The sequence below is a fragment of the Pan paniscus genome, chromosome 12, assembly GCF_029289425.2.
Source record: "Pan paniscus chromosome 12, NHGRI_mPanPan1-v2.0_pri, whole genome shotgun sequence".
NCBI classification, from domain to species: Eukaryota; Metazoa; Chordata; class Mammalia; order Primates; family Hominidae; genus Pan; species Pan paniscus.
This window is the reverse complement of record NC_073261.2, coordinates 32,491,507-32,512,707: the sequence shown is the minus strand read 5'-3', so window position 1 is coordinate 32,512,707 and position 21,201 is coordinate 32,491,507. Positions and strand designations below refer to the sequence as shown.

Below are 21,201 nucleotides of genomic sequence, written 5' to 3'. Positions count from 1 at the left end.
AACTCCTTAAGAGGTGGGGACGTGTTCACAACGGCAAAACTCAGCTGCCTGTACAGATGGTGTTCCCAGAACTAAGAGGCGTCAGCCTTCGGTAAATTCAAGTCTGCACTCTTAGGAGGCAACTTACAACTTCGAAGTGAAAGTCTATATTTTTCGTTTTTCAGCGTCAGAGTCTCAGGATCTCGATGTGGACAGGCACCCTGATACAAAAGAACGGTAAGATGGGGTACAAAATGGATTCTGCAGGTACCGGGAGGACGTTGCAAATCCCAGTGAAGGTGAGTGGATGCACACACAGCCTGGATAGACACGAAATGGCACAAAGGGAGAGCAAGGCTACATCCCGGAGGGGCAGGGTGTGGGAGTCACATCAGGGCTGGTGAGTCAGAGACGAGGGAGGATGTGAACACGTTCTGTGCTGTCTTGGGCCCCGCCAGGCTCATGTGTGGCTTTGCTCCGGCACACGTGTGTCACACGCTCTGGAACTGTGGAATCCTCTGGCATGTCAGGCAGGCTCATTCCATGGGGGCAGGAACAGAGAGCACAGTCATTCGCATGTTCATCTGTGCTATACTGCTTGCCTCCCACTGGCTGGTCTCCTGCTGGGTGCTGGGAACACAGTTACAACATGAATGAACCCATAAGGTCTTTGTTTACGCGGAGCTTAGGGCCGAGACAGGAGTCAGGTCTTAATCAAATAACCACACGAATGAACACACTGGCCACAGGCCCAGCTGAAACCTTAGCACCGCGCGGCTGCTGGAGGTCCCTGACGGTGGTCTAGGCTTCACATTAACAAAGGAAATGACACTGGGAGGCCTGACTTGTTTTTCATGACTGCAACTGTCTCTTGATGATCTTCTCTCCTTTCTAATCGTCCTCAGCTCAGAATTTTGCTGGAGCCGAACCCCAGCTTGGAGGAGCGTAAGCCCTGGGATAACCTCTTTAATCAGAATCTGGCCTGAGTCCCTGCTCGAAGCTCAAGCACCCGGGGCCTCGCGGCCGCCTGCAGTACTCCCCTCCCACCGCGGGCCAGGGCCGACTGGAAAACGGAGCAGGCCATCCCCAGAGCACGGGTCCCGTGGCCACGTTGAGTGTCGCAGAGCACGGGACGCAGGGCGGGGCTTCTGGACCAGCGCGCATCCCAATTGGCTCTCGGGGCTGCCTTTTAGCCGGACGCGCGGAGGTGGGCAATCCGCTCCTTCCCTTGAGCAGTCCACGCCTTGTGGCGGCTTTGCGGAGCTGCTGCTTTGGCGGGAGTTGGCGGCTGGTGTGAGGTGAGAGGCGCGGTGGTCGCTCCCCGGCGAGGCCAGGTCAGAAGCGGACCGGGATCATCCAGGGGCTTTCCTGCTTCAAGAGCCTGGTCTGAGCGGCCTGTTGGGGACTGGGCGGAAGTCGAAAGGGAGGGAGCGCCGGCCATGCGGGGCTTGTGGCGGGAATGAGTCCTTGTGGGGCGTGGTGTTGTGGAGAGCCCCGCTTTGCCTCTTCCTCGGCATCCCGTTCCCCTACATCCAGAGAGGGCATCCAGGACCTGATGTCGGGCAGGTGCCCTTCGCACATCTTGGGGCAGCTCGGGGAGCGCCTGTCACGGGTCTGACGAGGGAGCTGAGGCCTGAGGGGCCCTGGGCGGGGGCTGTGGGGCGCCGAGGCCATGTTTGAGCAGAGCCGGGAAGGTGAAGTTCTCTTGCGGCTCTCTGTAGGGCACAAGCATTCCAAACGTGGGGGCAGGTTTAGAGTTTTACCCTTGATCAAGGGCTGAACGCTCAGATGTGCACAGGCTCAGGCGTCAGTGATAATCAAGGTGGAGGCAAACGGGAGGGCTCCTGCTGTCGGGCTAAAGGGACAGTGGCGGCCAGCTGGGCCCTGTGGGGTGTGTGCTCAGAGATGCCAGAGCTCAGCTTTTTCCATTACAGCCACGACTGGAAACCTTGATTTTCAAAAAATGTATATGTAACAAGCCCACTGCTGTTCAACGTTGGTTTTACATCATAAGGTTTTAGCACGTTGTGTAGTCAAAGAAGTGTGTGTGTGTATATGTATATATGTATTATATGTATATATGTGTGTGTATATATGTATATATGTATTATATATGTATATATGTGTGTATATATGTATATATGTATTATATATGTATATATGTGTGTGTATATATATGTGTCTATGAGTTGAATTTGCCCTCGGGGTGCCAGTTTGCATCCTCTGCTGTAGGAGTCCTGAGCTGTGTTGTTAACTGGCGGATGGGAATAACCCCTTGCCATGGCTTTGACTCTGCTTCCGTAGAGCTAGCACAGACCTAATGGGGTTGGATTTGGGGGTTGGGGGTGGTCTGCAGCTAGGGGACAGACACCCTCCTTGCAAAGCGGGCGTGGGTTTGTAGCCTTCCTGTACCATGTGTCTGTGAACAGGGCTATGCAACATTTTCAAGATAACAGAGTGCCTTTGGGATGAGCCTCCCGTGGCCCCCCAGACCCTGGGCACTGCAGGGATCCTGATCCCATTACTGCTTGGCTTCCTGGCTGGAAACCGAGCTGACTGGGGAAAGGAGGAACGCGCCTGGAGAATTCTTGGGAGGAAGTTATTGTGGGTCAGCTGGCTCTTCCTGGTTCCCTCTTGCACACCGGGCAGACTGCTGGACATACAGAGATGAGTCCCTGCCCTCAGGACACTCTGACCACGTAGGGAGATGAAACCATAGCCCTGGAGGAGGGCTCCGAATGGCTCTTTGCTGGGCAGGCTTGGGCTGGGGAACCCAAGGAGGAGAGGGAGGGCTTAGAGGGTGTTCCAGAAGCATCGTGGACTTAGAACCCTGGGCAGAATTGGGTGGGTGGCTGGGAAGGGAGAGGCTCCTAGATGGGCCTGATCAAAGTGTGGTAGGGATGGGGAAACATGATTAGACCAGCCCACTCATCAGGGTCGTGCTGAGAAATAGGGAAGAGGGGCTTTTAGGCCCAAATTTTTGAGCCAGGAGTCGTTCAGTGCTGTTTGAAGGAACATAGGTATTTATTAGTTCAGGGAAATATTGTGGTGGGAAGGAGGGGCTGAGGAGATACAAGTGGCGTCTTCTGTGGAGAACGTTAATGTGAGAGGGGAGTGATTGTGGAAAAGTCTGTCTTTGTCCCCAACTAGATGCTCATTCCTGGTGAGTAGGCCTCTGTGTTCTGACCCTGAGTTGTCCCTCTTCTATTAGCCAGCCCACATTCCCGTAATGTTTGGGTGGTTACAGGGCTGCCTCCTGGTGAGGAGGGGAAGGGCAGCTGAGTAGGACCTGGTGGCCTCATGGCGATAGTCTTCTCCCTCCTTGGCAGTCTTGTGCCTCCTTCCTTCCAATCCAGCCCTCATTCTTTCCCTCTGCACAGAAAGGATCAGCATCTCCGGTACAGCCCCCATCTGTGCTAGGAGATGGCCGGGTGGGTGTGGATGCTAAGACAACCGATCCCCCTCATGTTGGCCCGAGGAGGGCCCTGACCTGGATACTGTGAGACCTTTTGAGGACAGCTGGCTCCTTTGTGGGATCAGTTGGGTGTGGGGCAGGGCCTTGATCTGAGCCAGCCCCTAGTTTCCAGCCTAGGTTCTCCTCACCACTGATGGCCTAAGTGATGTCTGTCTGTCCTGTGATGGGGGGTTGCAGTTACCGCAGGAGGCCCTGGATTATGGCTCAGATTCTTATGGCTCCATCCTTGCACCTTTCCCTGGCTCAGGTTTCTGTGGGGAGAAGGAGAGTGCCAGAGGTGACTGGTTCGTGGTTCTTCTAGGCTCTCATGGCCACCATGTTGGAAGGCAGATGCCAAACTCAGCCAAGGAGCAGCCCCAGTGGCCGAGAGGTAATGTGGCTCCTCCCATTCCTCAAATCCTCTCTGCCCTGCCACCCCTTCTGCTGTGCCCCTCACTCCTAGAGCCTCCATTGCTCCATCTTTCCCTCTCTCCTGCCAAGGACTTTGAGTCCTCTCATCTCTCCTCATCGCCCTTTCCAGACTAGCCTGTGGTCGTCAGGCTTTGGGATGAAGCTGGAGGCTGTCACTCCATTCCTGGGGAAGTATCGCCCCTTTGTGGGTCGCTGTTGCCAGACCTGCACCCCCAAGAGCTGGGTGAGTGATGGTAGCGAGCTCTGGGAAGCTGCTTCCTTTATGTCCCTGCAAGCTTGGCTCTTTCCTGCCCCATGCCTCTGCTTCTGTCTTTCAGGGGAATGGATGCACTGGTATTGGTTGTATGGTTGGGCGGTGGCTTGTTCCCAGGCCTGGGAGAGTTGGGTGGGAGAAGTACAGAGGGGCCTAAGTGGTGGTAGGGTGTGCCCAGAGGGCTGGGTTCTTATCATGCCTGTGTCAGTTTTGTTGTTCAGTTTTGTGGACATCACCCACTCAGACTTCCCCAGTACTCAGCACATGCTTGAAGACCTCTTTTTTGGTTTGTGTCATGTGATGGTGGTGAGGGAGCCCAGATTTCTCATGGAGACCCAGGCTGCGTTTTCTCTGCTGTTGAGAAGATAACTTCTGGAGACTTTCACATACCACTCTGAAAGAGGGTGATTCTGTACAGGATACAGCACTTCAGTTTTGAGCATGGGCCCCTTTTTCCTGAGCCAGCCTAGAATCTGGGGTCAAACACCTTCTGCGAAATACTGTGCTGTAATCTTTTCTCCTGGAAGACTTAGCAGGCCACCTGGCAGAGCCAGAGGGGCAGTACAGGGGCGTTTCTTTACCAGTTTGCAAAGGCCCCCCAGGACATGCTGTCTCTCCCCCTGTCTTGCAGGAGTCCCTCTTCCACAGAAGCATAACGGACCTAGGCTTCTGCAATGTGATCCTGGTGAAGGAGGAGAACACAAGGTAGTCAGAGCTATGGACTGGAGCAGGCTTGGGGACAGGGACCCTTGGGTGCAGGGCTGCTGGGGCCCTGCTTTTTGGTGCCATTTTCTTCCTCTGATAGAGAAAGAAGGGCCCCGTCCTCTGTTCCATACACAAGCCTGCAGGGAGGGGCGGACTTGGAGCTCTCTTGCAGTTCCTTCTGTGAGCATGTATGGATTGCCCACCGTGTTTCAGGCTGTGAACCTGTACCCGACTCAACAGGGTGAGGGGTGGGAATGGGGCACAGATGGACAGGCAGTTCTTCCTGCTCAGGTGTTCCTAGTACATGGGTCTGGGGTGTGGTCCCTTTCTGATTGAATAGCCTTCTGTGAGTCCTAGTGGAGGTGGGCCCTCTCTGAAGGATCTTCCCTCCTGCTCTGGGAGCTGTGCCCAGGTTTCGGGGCTGGCTGGTTCGGAGGCTCTGCTATTTCCTGTGGTCCCTGGAGCAGCACATCCCCCCCTGCCAGGATGTCCCACAGAAGATCATGGAAAGCACCGGGTGAGGAGGCAGGGAGTGAAGTCTGGCTGGCATTTCTGGGATCCTGAATGGGATGACAATGACACTAGGTAGGGGTGTTTGAGAGGGGTGGCTGGGGCAAGGCTTCTAGAGCATGAGCTTTGCCTGGGACCCTTCCTTAAGGAGGAGGGTGAAGACTGGAGGCCGTGCCCTGCTGCAGCCTCATAGCACTCCTTCTAACCCCCTCACAGGGTGCAGAACCTCCTCTCAGGGAGGGTCCCAGGAGGCACTGGGGAAGGCCAGGTGCCTGACCTTGTGAAGAAGGAGGTACAGCGCATCCTGGGTCACATCCAGGCCCCACCCCGTCCCTTCCTGGTCAGGTAACTGGGCTGAAGGGCACTCACCCTTGGGCTGGGGACTCTGTCCTTCTGGAGAGCGGGTGTTGGCCGGGCTTGGGGAAGTGCTGGACTCTCCTCCTGGGTTTCTGGATAGTGTTTACCAGAGTGGGCTGCAGCCTGCCTTCACCACCGCCTCCCATCCCCACATTTTGCCAGCACAGGTCGGAGCCTATGTTAGATGCAGCACACTGTTCCAGGGAAACGGAGGGTAAACGAGATATGTGCGGCTGCAAGGAGGAAGGAACAGGGCTGAGACAGAATACCAGGAAGGGGACAAAGAGCCTGTAAGCCAGAGCCAAGAGGAAGAAAAGGCGAACAAGAATGAGGCGAACAGTCTTGCTAGAGGGAATAGCCTGAGCTTTGGCCCTGGGCAGGAAAGGACTAGGTTTGCTCCAGAAGCTGACGTGGTTGGAAGCCAGCAAGTGAGGGGTCGAGAGCTATGGGAGGTGAAATCGAGAGGCAGAAGGGATCAAATCATGTAAGGCCGTGCAAGTTTGGACTGGATCTCCAAGTGCAGTGAAAACCAGTTGCAAGGTTTTAAGTGGGAAGTGACATCATGAATTGGGGTCAAGAGTGGAGACCAGAAGGGCATCTGGAAGGCTGTTTTGTTAATCCAGGTGAGAGATCATGGTGGACAGTAGAGATTGAAAAGTGGATTGAGAGGTCGAGGTGATATTAACAGGACTCACTGAGGGATTGGACAGTGGGAACAGGGGCAGTGAGGGAAGTAGGAGAAGTTACAGGACAGCCCCGTTTCTAGCCTACTTTCTGGTGGTATGGACAGAGAACAGGCTTTGGGAGAAGTGAGTTGGCCCAAAAAGGTAGTTTGGAGAGAGAGAGTTTTGGTACCTGACATGCTTGTGGAGACACTGAGGAGGCAGCTGCATATAGGAGCCTGGAGCTCAGAAGAGAGGTTGGGGCCAGAGACACTGTGAGGCTTTAGCATACAGATGGTGTTTAAAGCCAAGGAGATGAATGAGTCCCTGAGTACAGGTGGGCTTGGGGCAGCATGTGTCAAGCTCAGCTGTCTTCAATGTGCTGAGTGGCCAACTGAGCAAGGACAGAAAGTAGAGGTTGTTGGTGACCTTGACCAGCCCTCTGCTGTTCTAGTCGCTTGATCTGCCTACCTTGACATCAGCCATCAGCCTCCCTTTCTGTGTTTCCTTCCCTCCAAGCCTAGCTGAGATTGCAGGCTCAGGGTGCTAATAATGCTCTTTCGAGGGAGTCATGGGCATGACCCCCCGCTGTCTACCTTCTCTTTGCACCTGAGCAGCCCAGCGTTGCCAGAGAAACACACACCAGTGGACTGGTTTCCTTGCTAAGTGCAAATGTCACAGGGACACATGGCACTCTCCAGGGCTCCCACCCAGCCTGCTCCTTCTTAGACTTATCCACTGTCAACTGATTCCCCATCTCATGCTTCACAGAAAGATAAAAGCCATCACATGGGGGACTTGCTGCTTATCCAGCACATTTCCCTGCTACTACAGCTATGTGTCTGTCCTAAATTAAAGCTGGTCCTATGCCAGTGCAGTGGCTCACACCTGTAATATCAGCACTTTGGGAGGCTGAGTGGGGTGGATCACCCAAGAACTGAAGACCAGCCTGGGCGACATAGACCAGCCAGGGCAAACTTGTCTCTCCAAAAATTAGCCGGGTGCACTGTTGCGTGCCTGTGGTCCTAGATGCTTGAGAGGCTGAGGTGGGAGGATCGCTTGAGCCCAGGAGGCAGAGGTTGTAGTGAGCCAAGTTTGTGCCACTGCACTTCAGCCTGGGCAACAGAGCAAGACCCTGTCCTAAAAAATAAATAGAGCTGGTCCTCCTGTTGGGCTGCAGGGACAACCCCACCCACCTGCCCACCAGGGATTTTGCCCCTGCAGTTATCCCCTTTCCTTCTTCTATTACTAATCCTTCCTTTTTATTTCACCTTTTCTGGTAGATTGTGAAGACCAGGCTGGGTTCTGCCTGGAGAGAGGCTTGGTCCTCTAGTCTCCTTTAGGGTAAATTGAGGCAGATGCTCTGATTCTGATGTGAGGCAGCTCCACCATGAGGTCGTGGGAGAGTAGCAGCGTCTGGTGGGCATGAACTCTGGTGTCAGAACTTCCAGTCCCAGCACTGCTACTTCTTAGCGTTCACTACCAGGAAGCAGTTCTGTAGCTTCCCTGAGTCTCACTTTCCTCTTCTGTAAAATGAGGATAGTGGCGGGGCCTGCCCTAAGGAGCACTGGGCAGCCCTCCAAGTGCCACGGGCCGAGCGTCACTCCTTGCCGCACCTCAGGCCTGGTGTCCCTCCCCAGGCTGTTCAGCTGGGCGCTGCTGAGGTTCCTGAACTGCCTGTTCCTGAATGTGCAGCTCCACAAGGGTCAGATGAAGATGGTCCAGAAGGCCGCCCAGGCAGTAAGGCCCGCCCTCCATTGGGTTGGGGATGGTGGGAGCAGAAGAGCAGAGGCTGGGCCAAGCCCTTAAGTCAGGAGCAGTCCCCATCTGGTCCTGCTTCCTGGCCTCTCTGCTCCCAGCCATACAGCAGTCCAGTCCCCATCAGCTGGTGGGAAAAATCCCCTGCTCTTTGCCAACCTTCCCTTATGTCTCACGGCCCTGCTCCCATGGGGCTTCCTCTAACGTCTTTCCATCATGGTCTTAACAACCATTACGTCAGTGCGTCGGTGCAGTTACCTTAAGAGTTGTCTAAAGGCTCCTTTGCTTTTGGGAAATGTGCTCAGAGGAAGAACTCTGCAGCTGAACTGTCCCTCCCTCTGGGGCTGCCCTGGGTCTTTGGCTGCCTGTGTCCTCAGGGTGGGGCAGGTTGGCACTTCCCTCTGGCTCTCCCCGGAGCAGGGCTTGCCGCTTGTCCTCCTCTCTACTCACAAAACCCTCCTGGATGGGATCCTGCTGCCCTTTATGCTGCTCTCCCAGGGCCTGGGTGTGCTCCGTGTGGCCTGGGACTCCCGCGCCTGCTCCCCTGCCCTCAGGTAAAAACCTTTTGCCTCTAGACATACATGGGAGAAGTCGCAGGCTGGGGCGGGGTGTGTATCGGGGTGTGTTGGCAGCAGCTCCCTGCTAAAGGCCCTCTTCGTGGCCTCTCTGCTCCGAGCCATACAGCAGTCTAGCCTGTGGGGCTTAGATGGAGGTGTCAGCCACAGGGCCTAGGGCCATGGCTTCGCCTCAGGGTATTCAAGTAGGACACAGGCTGGCCGTGGGGGAGCTGAGACTCTCACTAGCCCCTTACTCATTCACATCTTCAGAGCCCCTTTCCTTATCAGGCTCTGCCCTATGTCCCACAGAGCTCTGCTGAGGAAGCTTGGGGGGCTTTTCCTGCCCCCAGAGGCCAGCCTCTCCCTGGACAGCTCTGAGGGGCTCCTTGCAAGGGCTGTGGTCCAGGCGGTGAGTGCCCCCAGTGGTTACATATGGGCCAGGCTAAGGGGACAGGGGTCTGTTTCTGCTCTGGCCTTAACACCCCCTCTGACCCCTCCTATTCCAGGTCATAGAGCAGCTGCTGGTTAGTGGGCAGCCCCTGCTCATCTTCCTGGAGGAACCTCCTGGGGCTCTGGGGCCACGGCTGTCAGCCCTGGGCCAGGCTTGGGTGGGGTTTGTGGTGCAGGCAGTCCAGGTGGGCATCGTCCCAGATGCTCTGCTGGTACCAGTGGCCGTCACCTATGACCTGGTTCCGGATGCACCGTGTGACATAGACCATGTGAGAATGTGAGACCCTCCAGCCCCTTGGGCCCCTAGGTGGACACCAGCTCCCGACAGGAGGCACAATATTGTGTCCTGTGGCTGAGCCCCACTTAGGGCTGTGGGGGGCACAAAGGAATCGTCCTTACAATCATCTGGCAGCACCTGCCAAGGCCATTACCATCATCTCATTTCATCCTGTGAAGACCTTGATAGGGAGGGATTTTTCCTGTGTCATGGATAAGAAAAGAGGAGCTTGGGACAAGGTCACGCACCAGTTTGGGCCTGAGATAAAACTGAGCAGGGTGGGACCAGAGGATACCTCTGGAGACCAGGATGGGTGGGCAGCCCTGATGTCCACCCGAGAGCAGTGTCCTTGGTGAGTATAGTTATCCTCTCCCTCCTTGCAGGCCTCGGCCCCCCTGGGGCTGTGGACAGGAGCTCTGGCTGTCCTACGTAGCTTGTGGAGCCGCTGGGGCTGCAGCCACCGGATCTGCTCCTGGGTGCACCTAGCTCAGCCCTTTTCCCTGCAGGTATGGAGCCAGCTGGGGAAGGCTGGGAGTACCTGGGGTGTCTGTCGTAGGCATCCTGGCAGGCTGGCCCTCAAAGCCACTGCAGGGATAGCTTTGCCTACTTCCAGTGGGCTGTGTGCAAGTTTCCTGGTGGGCCCGAGCAGGCCACCTAATAGCCTTCTCCTGGGCAGGAATACATCGTCAGTGCCAGAAGCTGCTGGGGCGGCAGACAGACCCTGGAGCAGCTACTGCAGCCCATCGTGCTGGGCCAATGGTAGGGGCACGGGAGCGTGGGGTCTCAGGGGGCAAGGCAAGCAGCCCTTCAGCACCAGCTTATGTATCCCCCATATACACACACTAGCAGCCCTCCCTCACCAAATATCCTGGGGTCATCTAGAATAGTTCCAGGTACTCGCCTTGCCAACAGTCTGAGTGTGGGGTATGGCACAGAGGCCTGGATGGGACTGGGGATTATAGAAGCCATCCTCTGTCCTGAGGCTGGGAGGGGGAAACACCCTCACCTTTTAGAAAGCTCTAGGCATTCCCACAGCTGTTTTTGTGTTTGGACCCTTCATCCTGTAATCTGTGTCTCTATCTCAGTACTGCTGTCCCAGACACTGAGAAGGAGCAGGAGTGGACCGCCATAACTGGGCCTCTCCTGGCCCTCAAGGAAGAGGACCAGCTCCTGGTCAGGAGACTGAGCTGTCATGTCCTAAGTGGTGAGGGTGAACCAGATCTGGGCCTTTGCGGGTGGGTCACTGAACCGTCCCCTCTCGGGGTCAGCCAGTCACCAGGGTTCTCCATTCCAAGTGAGTGTCTGCACCTGAGGCGCTCTGTGGTACCTCGGGGACATCTGAAGAAGAATGGAACCCTTCTCCTACAGGAGGAGCAGGCAGCCAGGGCCATCATGAGGGAGCAGCTAAGTGCATGCACAAAGATGGTGGCCTGAGGCCAGGAGGCTGCAGCTGCTTCCCCAAGGCCACACCCAGCCCTGCCTTCTGAGCGGAGTCTCCTTAGCTTTGGGTGGGGATGGTGTTAACTGAATGGAATGATACGTGTAAGGGGCTTAGCACAGCGCCTCCGCAGAGGGCCCTTATAGGGAGATCCATCTGTATCTTCTTCAGTGCCCCTCTAGTAGAGGCTGTGGGTTGATGTGTGGGCCCTACGATGAGATCCAGGGAAAGGCCCCCAGCTCCTGGCCTGCTCTCAGCCTGTGTGTGATGATAAACACCACTGCTCCGGGCATACGTTCCTCATCCCTGGGGTGGAGTTGGGATGTGTGGCTAGGAAGACTTGCCAGATCATGGAGGGACCAGGCTGCTGGGCCTCAACCTGACCAGCATCTCCACCCCCGGCCCCACTCCAGCCAGTGTGGGGAGCTCTGCGGTGATGAGCACGGCCATCATGGCGACGCTGCTGCTCTTCAAGCATCAGAAGGTAGGGGGTGCAATGTGGTGGGGACCTGGGCGGTTGGGGTGGGGGGGTGGATGTGTGGCCCTGCTGCTCAGCCCTGCTTTGCCCACCCAGGGTGTGTTCCTGTCACAGCTCCTGGGGGAGTTCTCCTGGCTGACGGAGGAGATACTGTTGCGTGACTTTGATGTAGGCTTCTCTGGGCAGCTGCGGAGCCTGCTGCAGCACTCACTGAGCCTGCTTCGGGCGCATGTGGCCCTGCTGCGCATCTGCCAGGGCGACTTGCTGGTGGTGCCGCGGCCTGGCCCAGGCCTCACACACCTCACCTGGCATGGCTGAGTGCTGAGCTGCTGCCCATCTTCCTGAGCGAGGCTGTGGGCGGTGAGTCTTGAGGTGCACGGGGTAGGTGCACGAGGCGGGTGGATCATGAGGTCAGGAGACCAAGACCATCCTGGCTAACATAGTGAAACCCCGTCTCTACTAAAAATAGAAAAAATTAGCCAGACGTCGTGGCACACACCTGTAGTAGCAGCTATTCAGGAGGCTGAGGCGGGAGAATCGCTTGAACCCGGGAGGCGGAGGTTGCAGTGAGCCAAGATTGTGCCACTGCACTCCAGCCTGAGTGACACAGCAAGACTCCATCCCAAAATAAATAAATAAATAAATAAATAAATAAATAAATAAATAAATAAATAAATAGCTTTTGGGCTGAGATGATGGGGTCAAACAGGGATAGTTTGACTTCCTCTCTTCCTACTCGAATACACTTTATTTCTTTCTCTTGCCTAATTGCCCTGGCCAGAACTTCCAATACTATGTTGAATAGGAGTGGTGACAGAGGGCATCATTGTCTTGTGTCAGTTTTCAAGGGGAATGCTTCCAGCTTTTGCCCATTCAGTATGATATTGGCTGTGGGTTTGTCATATATGGCTCTGATTCCTTCAATACATAGTTTATTGAGAGTTTTAAACATGAAGGTTGTTAAATTTTATCAAAGCCTTTTCTGGATCTATTGACATAATCAGGTGGCTTTTGTCTTTAGTTCTGTTTATGTGATGAATCACATTTATTGATTTGTGTATGTTGAACCAACCTTGCATCCCAGGGATGAAGCCTGCTTGATCACGGTGGATAAGCTTTTTGATGTGCTGCTGGATTCGGTTTGCCAATATTTTATTGAGGATTTTTGCATCAATGTTCATCAAGCATATTGGCCTGAAGTTTTCTTTTTTTGTTGTATCTGTGCCTGGTTTTGGTATCAGGATGATGTTGGCCTCATACAATGTTAGGAAGGAGTCCCTCCTTTTCAATTGTTTTGGAATACTTTCAGCAGGAATGGTACCAGCTCTTCTTTGTACATTTGGTAGAATTGAGCTATGAATCCATGTGGTACTGGGCTTTTTTTTTTTTTTTTTTTTGGTTGGTAGGCTATTTATTACTGCCTCAATTTCAGAACTCATTATTGGTCTATTCAGGGATTCAATGATTCAATCTTGGGAGGGTGTATGTGTCCAGGAATTTATCCATTTCTTCTAGATTTTCTAGTTTATGTGCATAGAGTTGTTTATAATATTCTCAGATGGTTGTATTTCTGTGGAGTCAGTGGTAATATCACCCTTATTATTTCTGATTGTGTTTATTTGAATCTTCTCTCTTTTCTTCCTTATTAGTCTAGCTAGTGGTCAATCTATTTTATTACTTTTTTTCAAGAAACCAGCTCCTCGATTCATTGATCTTTTGAATTTGTGTGTGTGTGTGTGTGTGTGTGTGTGTGTGTGTGTATGTATCTTCTTCAGTTCAACTCTTATTTTGGTTGATTCTTGTCTTCTAGATTTGAGGTTTGTTTGCTCTTGGTTCTCCAGTTCTTTTAGTTGTGATGTTAGGTTGTTAACTTGAGATTTTTCTAGCTTTTGAATAAGGTCATTTAGAGGGATAATTTCCCTCTTAACATTGCCTCAACTGTGTCCCAGAGATTCTGGTACATTGTCTCTTTGTTCTCATTGGTTTCAAAGAACTTCTTGATTTCTGCCTTAATTTCATTATTTAGCCAGGAGTCATTCAGGAGCAGGCTGTTCAATTTCCATGTAGTTGTGGGACACTTCTGAGCTTCATGAGCTCTTGTAAAGTTGGTCTGGTGGTAACAAATTTTCTCAGCATTTGCTTGTCTGAAAAGGAGCTTATTTCTCCTTTGCTTATGAAGCTTAGTTTGGCTGGATATGAAATTCTGGTTTGGAGTTTATTTTCACACATTCACTCATCACTTCCCTGCGCAGGCGAAGGGGTTCCCCTTGGCTCTTTGTCACTTCTGGGTGGGCTGTCACCCTGCCCTGCTTTTTTCCATTCTCCATGGGTGGAGCTGTTTTCCTGATCAGTTCCAATGTGAGTACTTGGATATTTCAGTTGAAGGTGCTGTGTTTACTCATCCCTTTCATTCTTCTCTGTGAGAGCCATGCACCATAGCTGCTTCTAGTTGGCCATCTTGGCCCCCTTCTGGCTGAGCCTAATTCTGTGTAATAGAGGTTGTACATAGATATGCCCTATAAACACAGATTATAGAGAAGGATCATACAATATGATCATACAATATGATCCTTACATATGCACATACATGTGCAATATGGCTTTGCATGTGTCATGCATCAGTCAAAATTATTCTGTTTTTTACTTCAGGGTATCTTGACTATAGTGTTTCATATGTGTTTCTATTTTTCTCTGTATCACAATTTTAGATCATTGAATGGACTGCTGGGCTAGACCTGGAAAATTCTTCTGCCAAGTGTACTATATGTCTAGGTTCATGTCACTGTGTGATATCGGTGTCCTTGTGACAACTGTAGGGGGATATAAGAGCAACAGTGAAATAAAGTCATCTCTCACAGCTGGCATGTATATTCCTATAAATTTATGTGAACAGGAAAATAGACACAAATTGGAACCATGGAATTCAAACAACGGTCTCTTAAATGAAGTCACAGAAACTACATGGAAATTTAAAACGTTGAACCCTGTCCTCAGTTGTATGCACCTCTGCACAACAGGTCTATCTTCTGGAAGGGTAAGGTATTTCTTCTCACATTTTTTTCCTTCTGTCTTCTAAAAAGCTTCATGTGAAAGCAGAAGACTCATGAGAAGACATCTAGAGACTGGCCCTAAAGTGCTTTTCTCCACAGGAATGTCACCCAGGCACTACATCCAGGAGTCTCAGGTGCCACTGGGTTCCCATCCTCAGTGAGGCAGAGCTGGGAGAAGGCACACAGCATTCAAATTTCCTTCAAGTCACTTGCTTAAGGTATAAATTGAAGGTTCAAACTAAATTCGAAATCTTTTTTTTGTTGTTTTTTACAATTAGCACTTTTTTGTTATTTTTTTAATATATATATTTTTTATTATACTTTAAGTTCTGGGGTACATGTGCACAACGTGCCTGTTTGTTACATGTGTATACATGTGCCATGTTGGTGTGCTGCACCCATTAACTCATCATTTACATTAGGTATATCTCCTAATGCTATCCCTCCCCCATACCTCCACCCCACAAAAGGACCCAGTGTGTGATGTTCCCCACCCTGTGTCCAAGTGTTCTCATTGTTCAATTCCCACCTATGAGTGAGAACATGTGGTGTTTGGTTTTTTTTCCTTGTGATAGTTTGCTGAGAATGATGGTTTCCAGCTTCATCCATGTCCCTAAAAAGGACATGAACTCATCATTTTTTATGGCTGCATAGTATTCCATGCTGTATATGTGCCACATTTTCTTAATCCAATCTATCATTGATGGACATTTGGGTTGGTTCCAAGTCTTTGCTATGGTGAATAGTGCCACAATAAACATACGTGTGCATGTGTCTTTATAGCAGCATGATTTCTAATCCTTTGGGTATATACCCAGTAATGGGATGGCTGGGTCAAATGGTATTTCTAGTTCTAGATCCTTGAGGAATCACCACACTGTCTTCCACAATGGTTGAACTAGTTTACAGTCCCACCAACAGTGTAAAAGTGTTCCTATTTCTCCACATCCTCTCCAACACCTGTTGTTTCCTGACTTTTTAATGATCGTCATTGTAACTGGTATGAGATGGTATCTCATTGTGGTTTTGATTTGCATTTCTCTGATGGCCAGTGATGATGAGCATTTTTTCATGTGTCTGTTGGCTGCATAAATGTCTTCTTTTGAGAAGTGTCTGTTCATATACTTTGCCCACTTTTTGATGGGGTTGTTTGTTTTTTTCTTGTAAATTTGTTTGAGTTCTTTGTAGATTCTGGATATTAGCCCTTTGTCAGATGAGTAGATTGCAAAAATTTTCTCCCATTTTGTAGGTTGCCTGTTCACTCTGATGGTAATTTCTTTTGCTGTGCAGAAGCTCTTTAGTTTACTTAGATCCCATTTGTCAATTTTGGCTTTTGCTGCCATTGCTTTTGGTGTTTTAGACATGAAGTCCTTGCCCATGCCTATATACTGAATGGTATTGCCTAAATTTTCTTCTAGGGTTTTTATGGTTTTAAGTCTAACATTTAAGTCTTTAATCCATCTTGAATTAATTTTTGTATAAGGTGTCAGGAAGGGATCCAGTTTCAGCTTTCTACATACGGCTAGCCAGTTTTCCCAGCACCATTTATTTAATAGGGAATCCTTTCCCCATTTCTTGTTTTTGTCAGGTTTGTCAAAGATCAGATGGTTGTAGATGTGTGGTATTATTTCTGAGGGCTCTGTTCTGTTCCATTGGTCTGTATCTCTGATGGGACGTATCTCAAAATAATAAGAGCTATTTATGACAAACCCACAGCCAATATCATACTGAATGGGCAAAAACTAGAAGCATTCCCTTTGAAAACTGGCATAAGACAGGGATGCCCTCTCTCACCACTCCTATTCAACGTAGTGTTGGAAGTTCTGGCCAGGGCAATCAGGCAGGAGAAAGAAATAAAGGGTATTCAATTAGGAAAAGAGGAAGTCAAATTGTCCCTGTTTGCAGATGACATGATTGTATATCTAGAAAACCCCATTGTCTCAGCCCAAAATCTCCTTAAGCTGATCAGCAACTTCAGCAAAGTCTCAGGATACAAAATCAATGTGCAAAAATCACAAGCATTCTTATACACCAATAACAGACAAACAGAGAGCCAAATCATGAGTGAACTCCCATTCACAATTGCTTCAAAGAGAATAAAATACCTAGGAATCCAACTCACAAGGGACATAAAGGGCCTCTTCGAGGAGAACTACAAACCACTGCTCAACGAAATAAAAGAGGACACAAACAAATGGAAGAACATTCCATGCTCATGGATGGGAAGAATCAATATTGTGAAAATGGCCATACTGCCCAAGGTAATTTATAGATTCAATGCCATCCCCATCAAGCTACCAATGATTTTCTTCACAAAATTGGGAAAAACTACTTTAAAGTTCATATGGAACCAGAAAAGAGCCCGCATTGCCAAGTCAATCCTAAGCCAGAAGAACAAAGCTGGAGGCATCACGCTACCTGACTTCAAACTATACCACAAGGCTACAGTAACCAAAACAGCATGGTACTGGTACCAAAACAGAGATAAATTGGAAATCTAACAGAAGCATGTAGAACTACATATCAAGCCGAAGTCACTTTTAGATATTTGAGAATGTGTACAAACCATATGGGTCTATTTTCCCCAAAAGTATGTTTTTTGCAGTAGTGTTTAGGAGTATTCTTTTGTGAGATGGTATTTTTCTTAACCAACCACCATTTAGATTCTTGGTTCTCTTAACTTTTAGGTTAACAACTCAATACATCTTCCAAGTGTCCTCGTACACTTTTTCTGGTTTGACTATTAGTTTAGGTGGTGCCTATGGCCCATTTAAACTCTGAGACGCTGAGGCTCTGATGTGTATCCATCTGGTTAGAGTATGTATGAGTAAAGCCAAGGTCAGTCAATGACTTGACCTCACTACCTTTTCCAAAATTTCTAGTTCTAACATTGGCTAGCAATTTTGAATGCTTGTCAGACAAATACCTCAGAGTCCTTGCCCTGCTAATGCAGTCATTATTAATAGTGAAAATTACATTGTGTTGCCTTATTTAATGATGTTAACTGAGTAAGCATTTATAGAGCACCTATTCTGGGAAAGATTAAAAATATACAAAGTGATAATAAATGGTCTCGTCTTAAGAAGCTTAAGAGGAAATATGACATATTAACAAGTTGCCATGAATTAAGGCATCATATAATAATACAATAAGAGAGTATAAACTATTTTAATAAACATGTTCTACAAAATGGAGCATTTGGATCCTGAAAGGGGGCTAGAATTTAAAAGTATGAGTTGAGAGAGAAAGCATTCCAGTCAGAGGTACCAGCAGAAAAAGTAGCTCTGAGACAGGCATTGGAATTATCAAATATATTTTTCTTCAGATTTTATGAAAGTATGCTTATCCATGAATGCTGAAGTGCTTATCTATGTCAACATTTTGTTAAAGAGTTACTCAAGCTCAGAAAATGTAGGGAAATTTTATTTATATTTTCTCAGAAAATATATTTATTGATATTTTCTGAGAAAATATAGAAAATATAGGGAATTTTTCGTTTATATTCTTTGATTTTACCATGAATCTGAATTTCTGTTATTTAATTGTTTAAATACTTTAATTTTTGTGTTAAAGATAACGCATTATAGAATATCTAATTTACTTATCACCTTCAGGAAAATCAAATAAGCATTTGTGAAGTGTCAACTATTTTCTCTGCAGTGGTGCTTTTCAAACTACCCAGAGTGAAAGACTTTTATTTTTTGTAAAATGTAAAATATTGTGGCAATGTCAGATTGCTATAAAAGGTTTTCAAATCTGTACTTCCAGGTACTTCAAAATTAGTTTGCAGATTAGTACCAGTGGTCTTAGTACAATTTGAGTAGCTACAGTAAGTAAGGAGTTGATACAAAAGAAATACAGCATATTGTCACCATCATTGGTGTAAGAATGTTGTGGGGAGGACTAGGCTTACTTATGTAACCAGTGGAAAATGCAGCATATGGTACAATTACTAAAGATAAATATAGACATAAAGAAGAGCGATGATAAAAGCTGTTCTGGATCCCAGTTAAAATCTTTGGGGTTACTGCTTAACTCTCTGGACTCACAGCCCCGACCCACCATCCCCAATGTGCAGTTTCACTCATGGAAAAAAAGTTTCTATACCAGCAGCTGAGGATGCATTTACTCTATGTTCAGCCCACTCAAAATACAGTTCTGTAATCAGAATACAAAAACAACCACCAACAACATCAGCCCAACTTTCTTTACTGTGTTTCATTTAATGCTGAAATCATACAATGATTAGAACATGAAACTTTGTTTGAAAAAGTATATTCAATAAATTTTGTCTTTAAAACAGAGCTCTTGACCTATAAAGTATAAAAAGTAATTACAATGAAATATTCTTCAGTAAATCTGACACTTTGGGATTCCAGGCAAAAGGATCGCTTGGGTGCCAAGAGTTCAAGACCAGCCTGGTCAACATAGTGAGATTCTATCTCTGGAAAAAAAAAAAAAGAACAAAAAACAAAAGTTAAACAAATCAATAAATCTGAGATGCACTGGTATAATTCACTGGCTTGCCCAGTTGGTACTCTCTTAGCCATGGCTATTCCTGATGACTAGCTGGCAGTAAAAGCCAGGAAATTATGGAGGTCTACTGAGGAGTCCCCTCTCAAAGTGAAGTTTTCCCATTATTTACACTTAAGAAAAAATTAATGTGAGATTGGATTTTAAACGTCCCCATTAAAAACAGAAGAATGGAGGGAAAAAGGTGGGTGGGGAGGGAGGGAGAGATCTGAATAAAACATTTACTTTATCATTTATCTTTTAAAATGACATGGAATGCCAATTCCAAAATCACTTAATTTTTAGAACCACTGCAATCTAAACACTGTCATCAGAAACATGCCAAGTGTTGGTTCTCTGTGGTAGGTCTCCCATCTTATATTTTCACTGTATTAAACTTTACCCTTGCATGGGTTTACCCTCCAGCCTGTGGGCCTTCACTAACTAGGACCCCATCTACCTGCATGTTTTGCTCTGCACTTTCTTTGCCATTCACTGGCCCCTTCTTTAGTGTTTGGTCTTCAGGTCACCACTTTCCCTTTTAGCTAATTCCATTACTCTGATTTTCTCTGTTCCTTTAGCTACCCTATCCTAGAACAACTCTCCCAGGGATGAAAACGGGGACTTCAGAATTGAGAAATAAAAGGGAAGATGTTACGACAACCTTCCTATCTTATTTTTTTGGTAAATTCACTCTTTCCCTGTCTCTATCTCTCTCTCTCTCTCTCTCTCACACACACACACACACTCACACACACAGACAGAAATTTACAGGGTAAGAGAAATTAGGAAGATAAATTTGGTGGTAGAGTCAAGAAGAGGTTGAAGAGGTGCTAATATTAAAAGAGAGATTTGAATAAAATGTTTTTAGAATTCATAGGTATTATGATATTCTATTGTAAAATGCTATTGGTTAAAATTATCTTTGTATGGGCAAACTGAGTCTCTGTCTCCAACTGTCTGTGAACAAGCTATTCAGTTCACTAAACCTCAGCACCTCATCTGTGGAATGAGCACCATAGTAGCTCCTGTTATAAAGGTTAAATGATTTTGTAAAGGACAGATTACAAAGTATATATAAAGTATTTGATTTTTTTGTTATTAAAATACTTATAATGTCTGTAATATTTTTAAAGTAAAGAGGTATAATGATTTATACTTCTGTTTATTCTAGAAACTGATTCTTAGTTGAGCTCAGAGGTTTTTCAACTTTTCTTTCAAATATTGAGATAAATAACATTGATCTATCTATTTATCTATCTATCTATTTTGAGATAGGATCCTACTTTGTCACCCAGGCTGAAGTGCAGTGGCCTTTGTCTTCCAGGCTCAGGTAGGATCCTCCTACCTCATCCTCCCAAATATCTGGGACTACCAGTGTGTGACACCACCCCCAGCTAATGTTTTTGATTTTTTTGTAGAGATGAGATCTCACTATGCTGACAAAGCTGGTTTTGAACTCAAGCAGTCTTCGTGTCTTGGCCTCCCAAAATGCTGAGATTACAGGCATAAGCCACTGTGCCTGGCCTTTTATTTTATATAGATCACCGTCCCTTACTGAGTATCACATAACTGTTATTATAAACCTTGAATAAGAGATTATATGTTTTGGCCAGGCACAGTGGCTCATGCCTGTAATCCCAGCACTTTTGGAGGCCAAGGTGGGCAGATCACCTGAGGTCAGGAATTCGAGACCAGCCTAGCCAAAATGGTGAAACCCCATCTCTACTCAAAATAGAAAAAAAAAAAAAAATTAGCCAGGTATGGTGGCACATGCCTGTAGTCCCAGCTACTGGGGAGGCTGAGGCAGAAGAATTGCTTGAACTCAGAAGGCAGAAGTTGCAGTGAGCTGAGACCATCCCACTGCACTCCAGCCTGGGCAAATGAGTGAGAATCCATCTTTAAAAAAAAAAAAAGATTACATATTTCATACAGTATTCCCAAACCAAAAACAACACTATGCTTTGCTTTTCATTACCATGAATCTATAAGTTATTAAGCTTTCAGTACTGCAAATATTGTCACATATTAACAGTTTGACTTGAAAATACGTGTAATTTTTACTAAAAATAGAAAAGAAAGGCCTTGTCTTTAGAAGCTTCCAAGGAACATTATAACAGAAGTTATATTTTCCACAATTTGGGTTCAATTAATCTTATATATTGCAATTGACTTAAATAAAATTTTAATTTTTGAACACTTTAAGGTTTACAGAAACATTGTGAAAATAGTATAATATTCCTGGTAAGTACCCAAACTCTGCTTTCTGTATTACTAAAATTTTATATTAGTGTGGTGCATTCATTACAATTAAGGCATCAATATTGTT

At 47.8% G+C, this 21,201-nt stretch overlaps 2 protein-coding genes across 2 annotated transcripts in view; one reads left to right on the top strand and one right to left on the bottom strand.

Moving 5' to 3' along the window:
* Positions 1–885: 885 nt before the first annotated feature.
* Positions 886–18,432, top strand: LOC100977471 (glycerol-3-phosphate acyltransferase 2, mitochondrial-like). The gene is given in 16 exon segments (XM_034952417.3): positions 886–1,313; positions 3,702–3,824; positions 3,975–4,088; positions 4,750–4,823; positions 5,236–5,340; positions 5,550–5,678; positions 7,993–8,092; positions 8,531–8,664; positions 8,977–9,076; positions 9,174–9,386; positions 9,778–9,900; positions 10,071–10,153; positions 10,480–10,598; positions 11,246–11,316; positions 11,407–11,610; positions 11,613–18,432. Coding segments are annotated over 15 exon segments (1,701 nt in total). The 5' UTR covers positions 886–1,313; positions 3,702–3,761; the 3' UTR covers positions 11,682–18,432.
* Positions 18,433–18,563: 131 nt separating this feature from the next.
* Positions 18,564–21,201, bottom strand: part of ANKRD36C (ankyrin repeat domain 36C) — a 178,317-nt gene continuing 175,679 nt past the window's right edge. The window contains exon 77 of the mRNA XM_063594808.1: positions 18,564–18,804. The gene's annotated coding sequence lies outside the window, so the exon portion shown is untranslated. The remainder of the gene's footprint in view (positions 18,805–21,201) is intronic.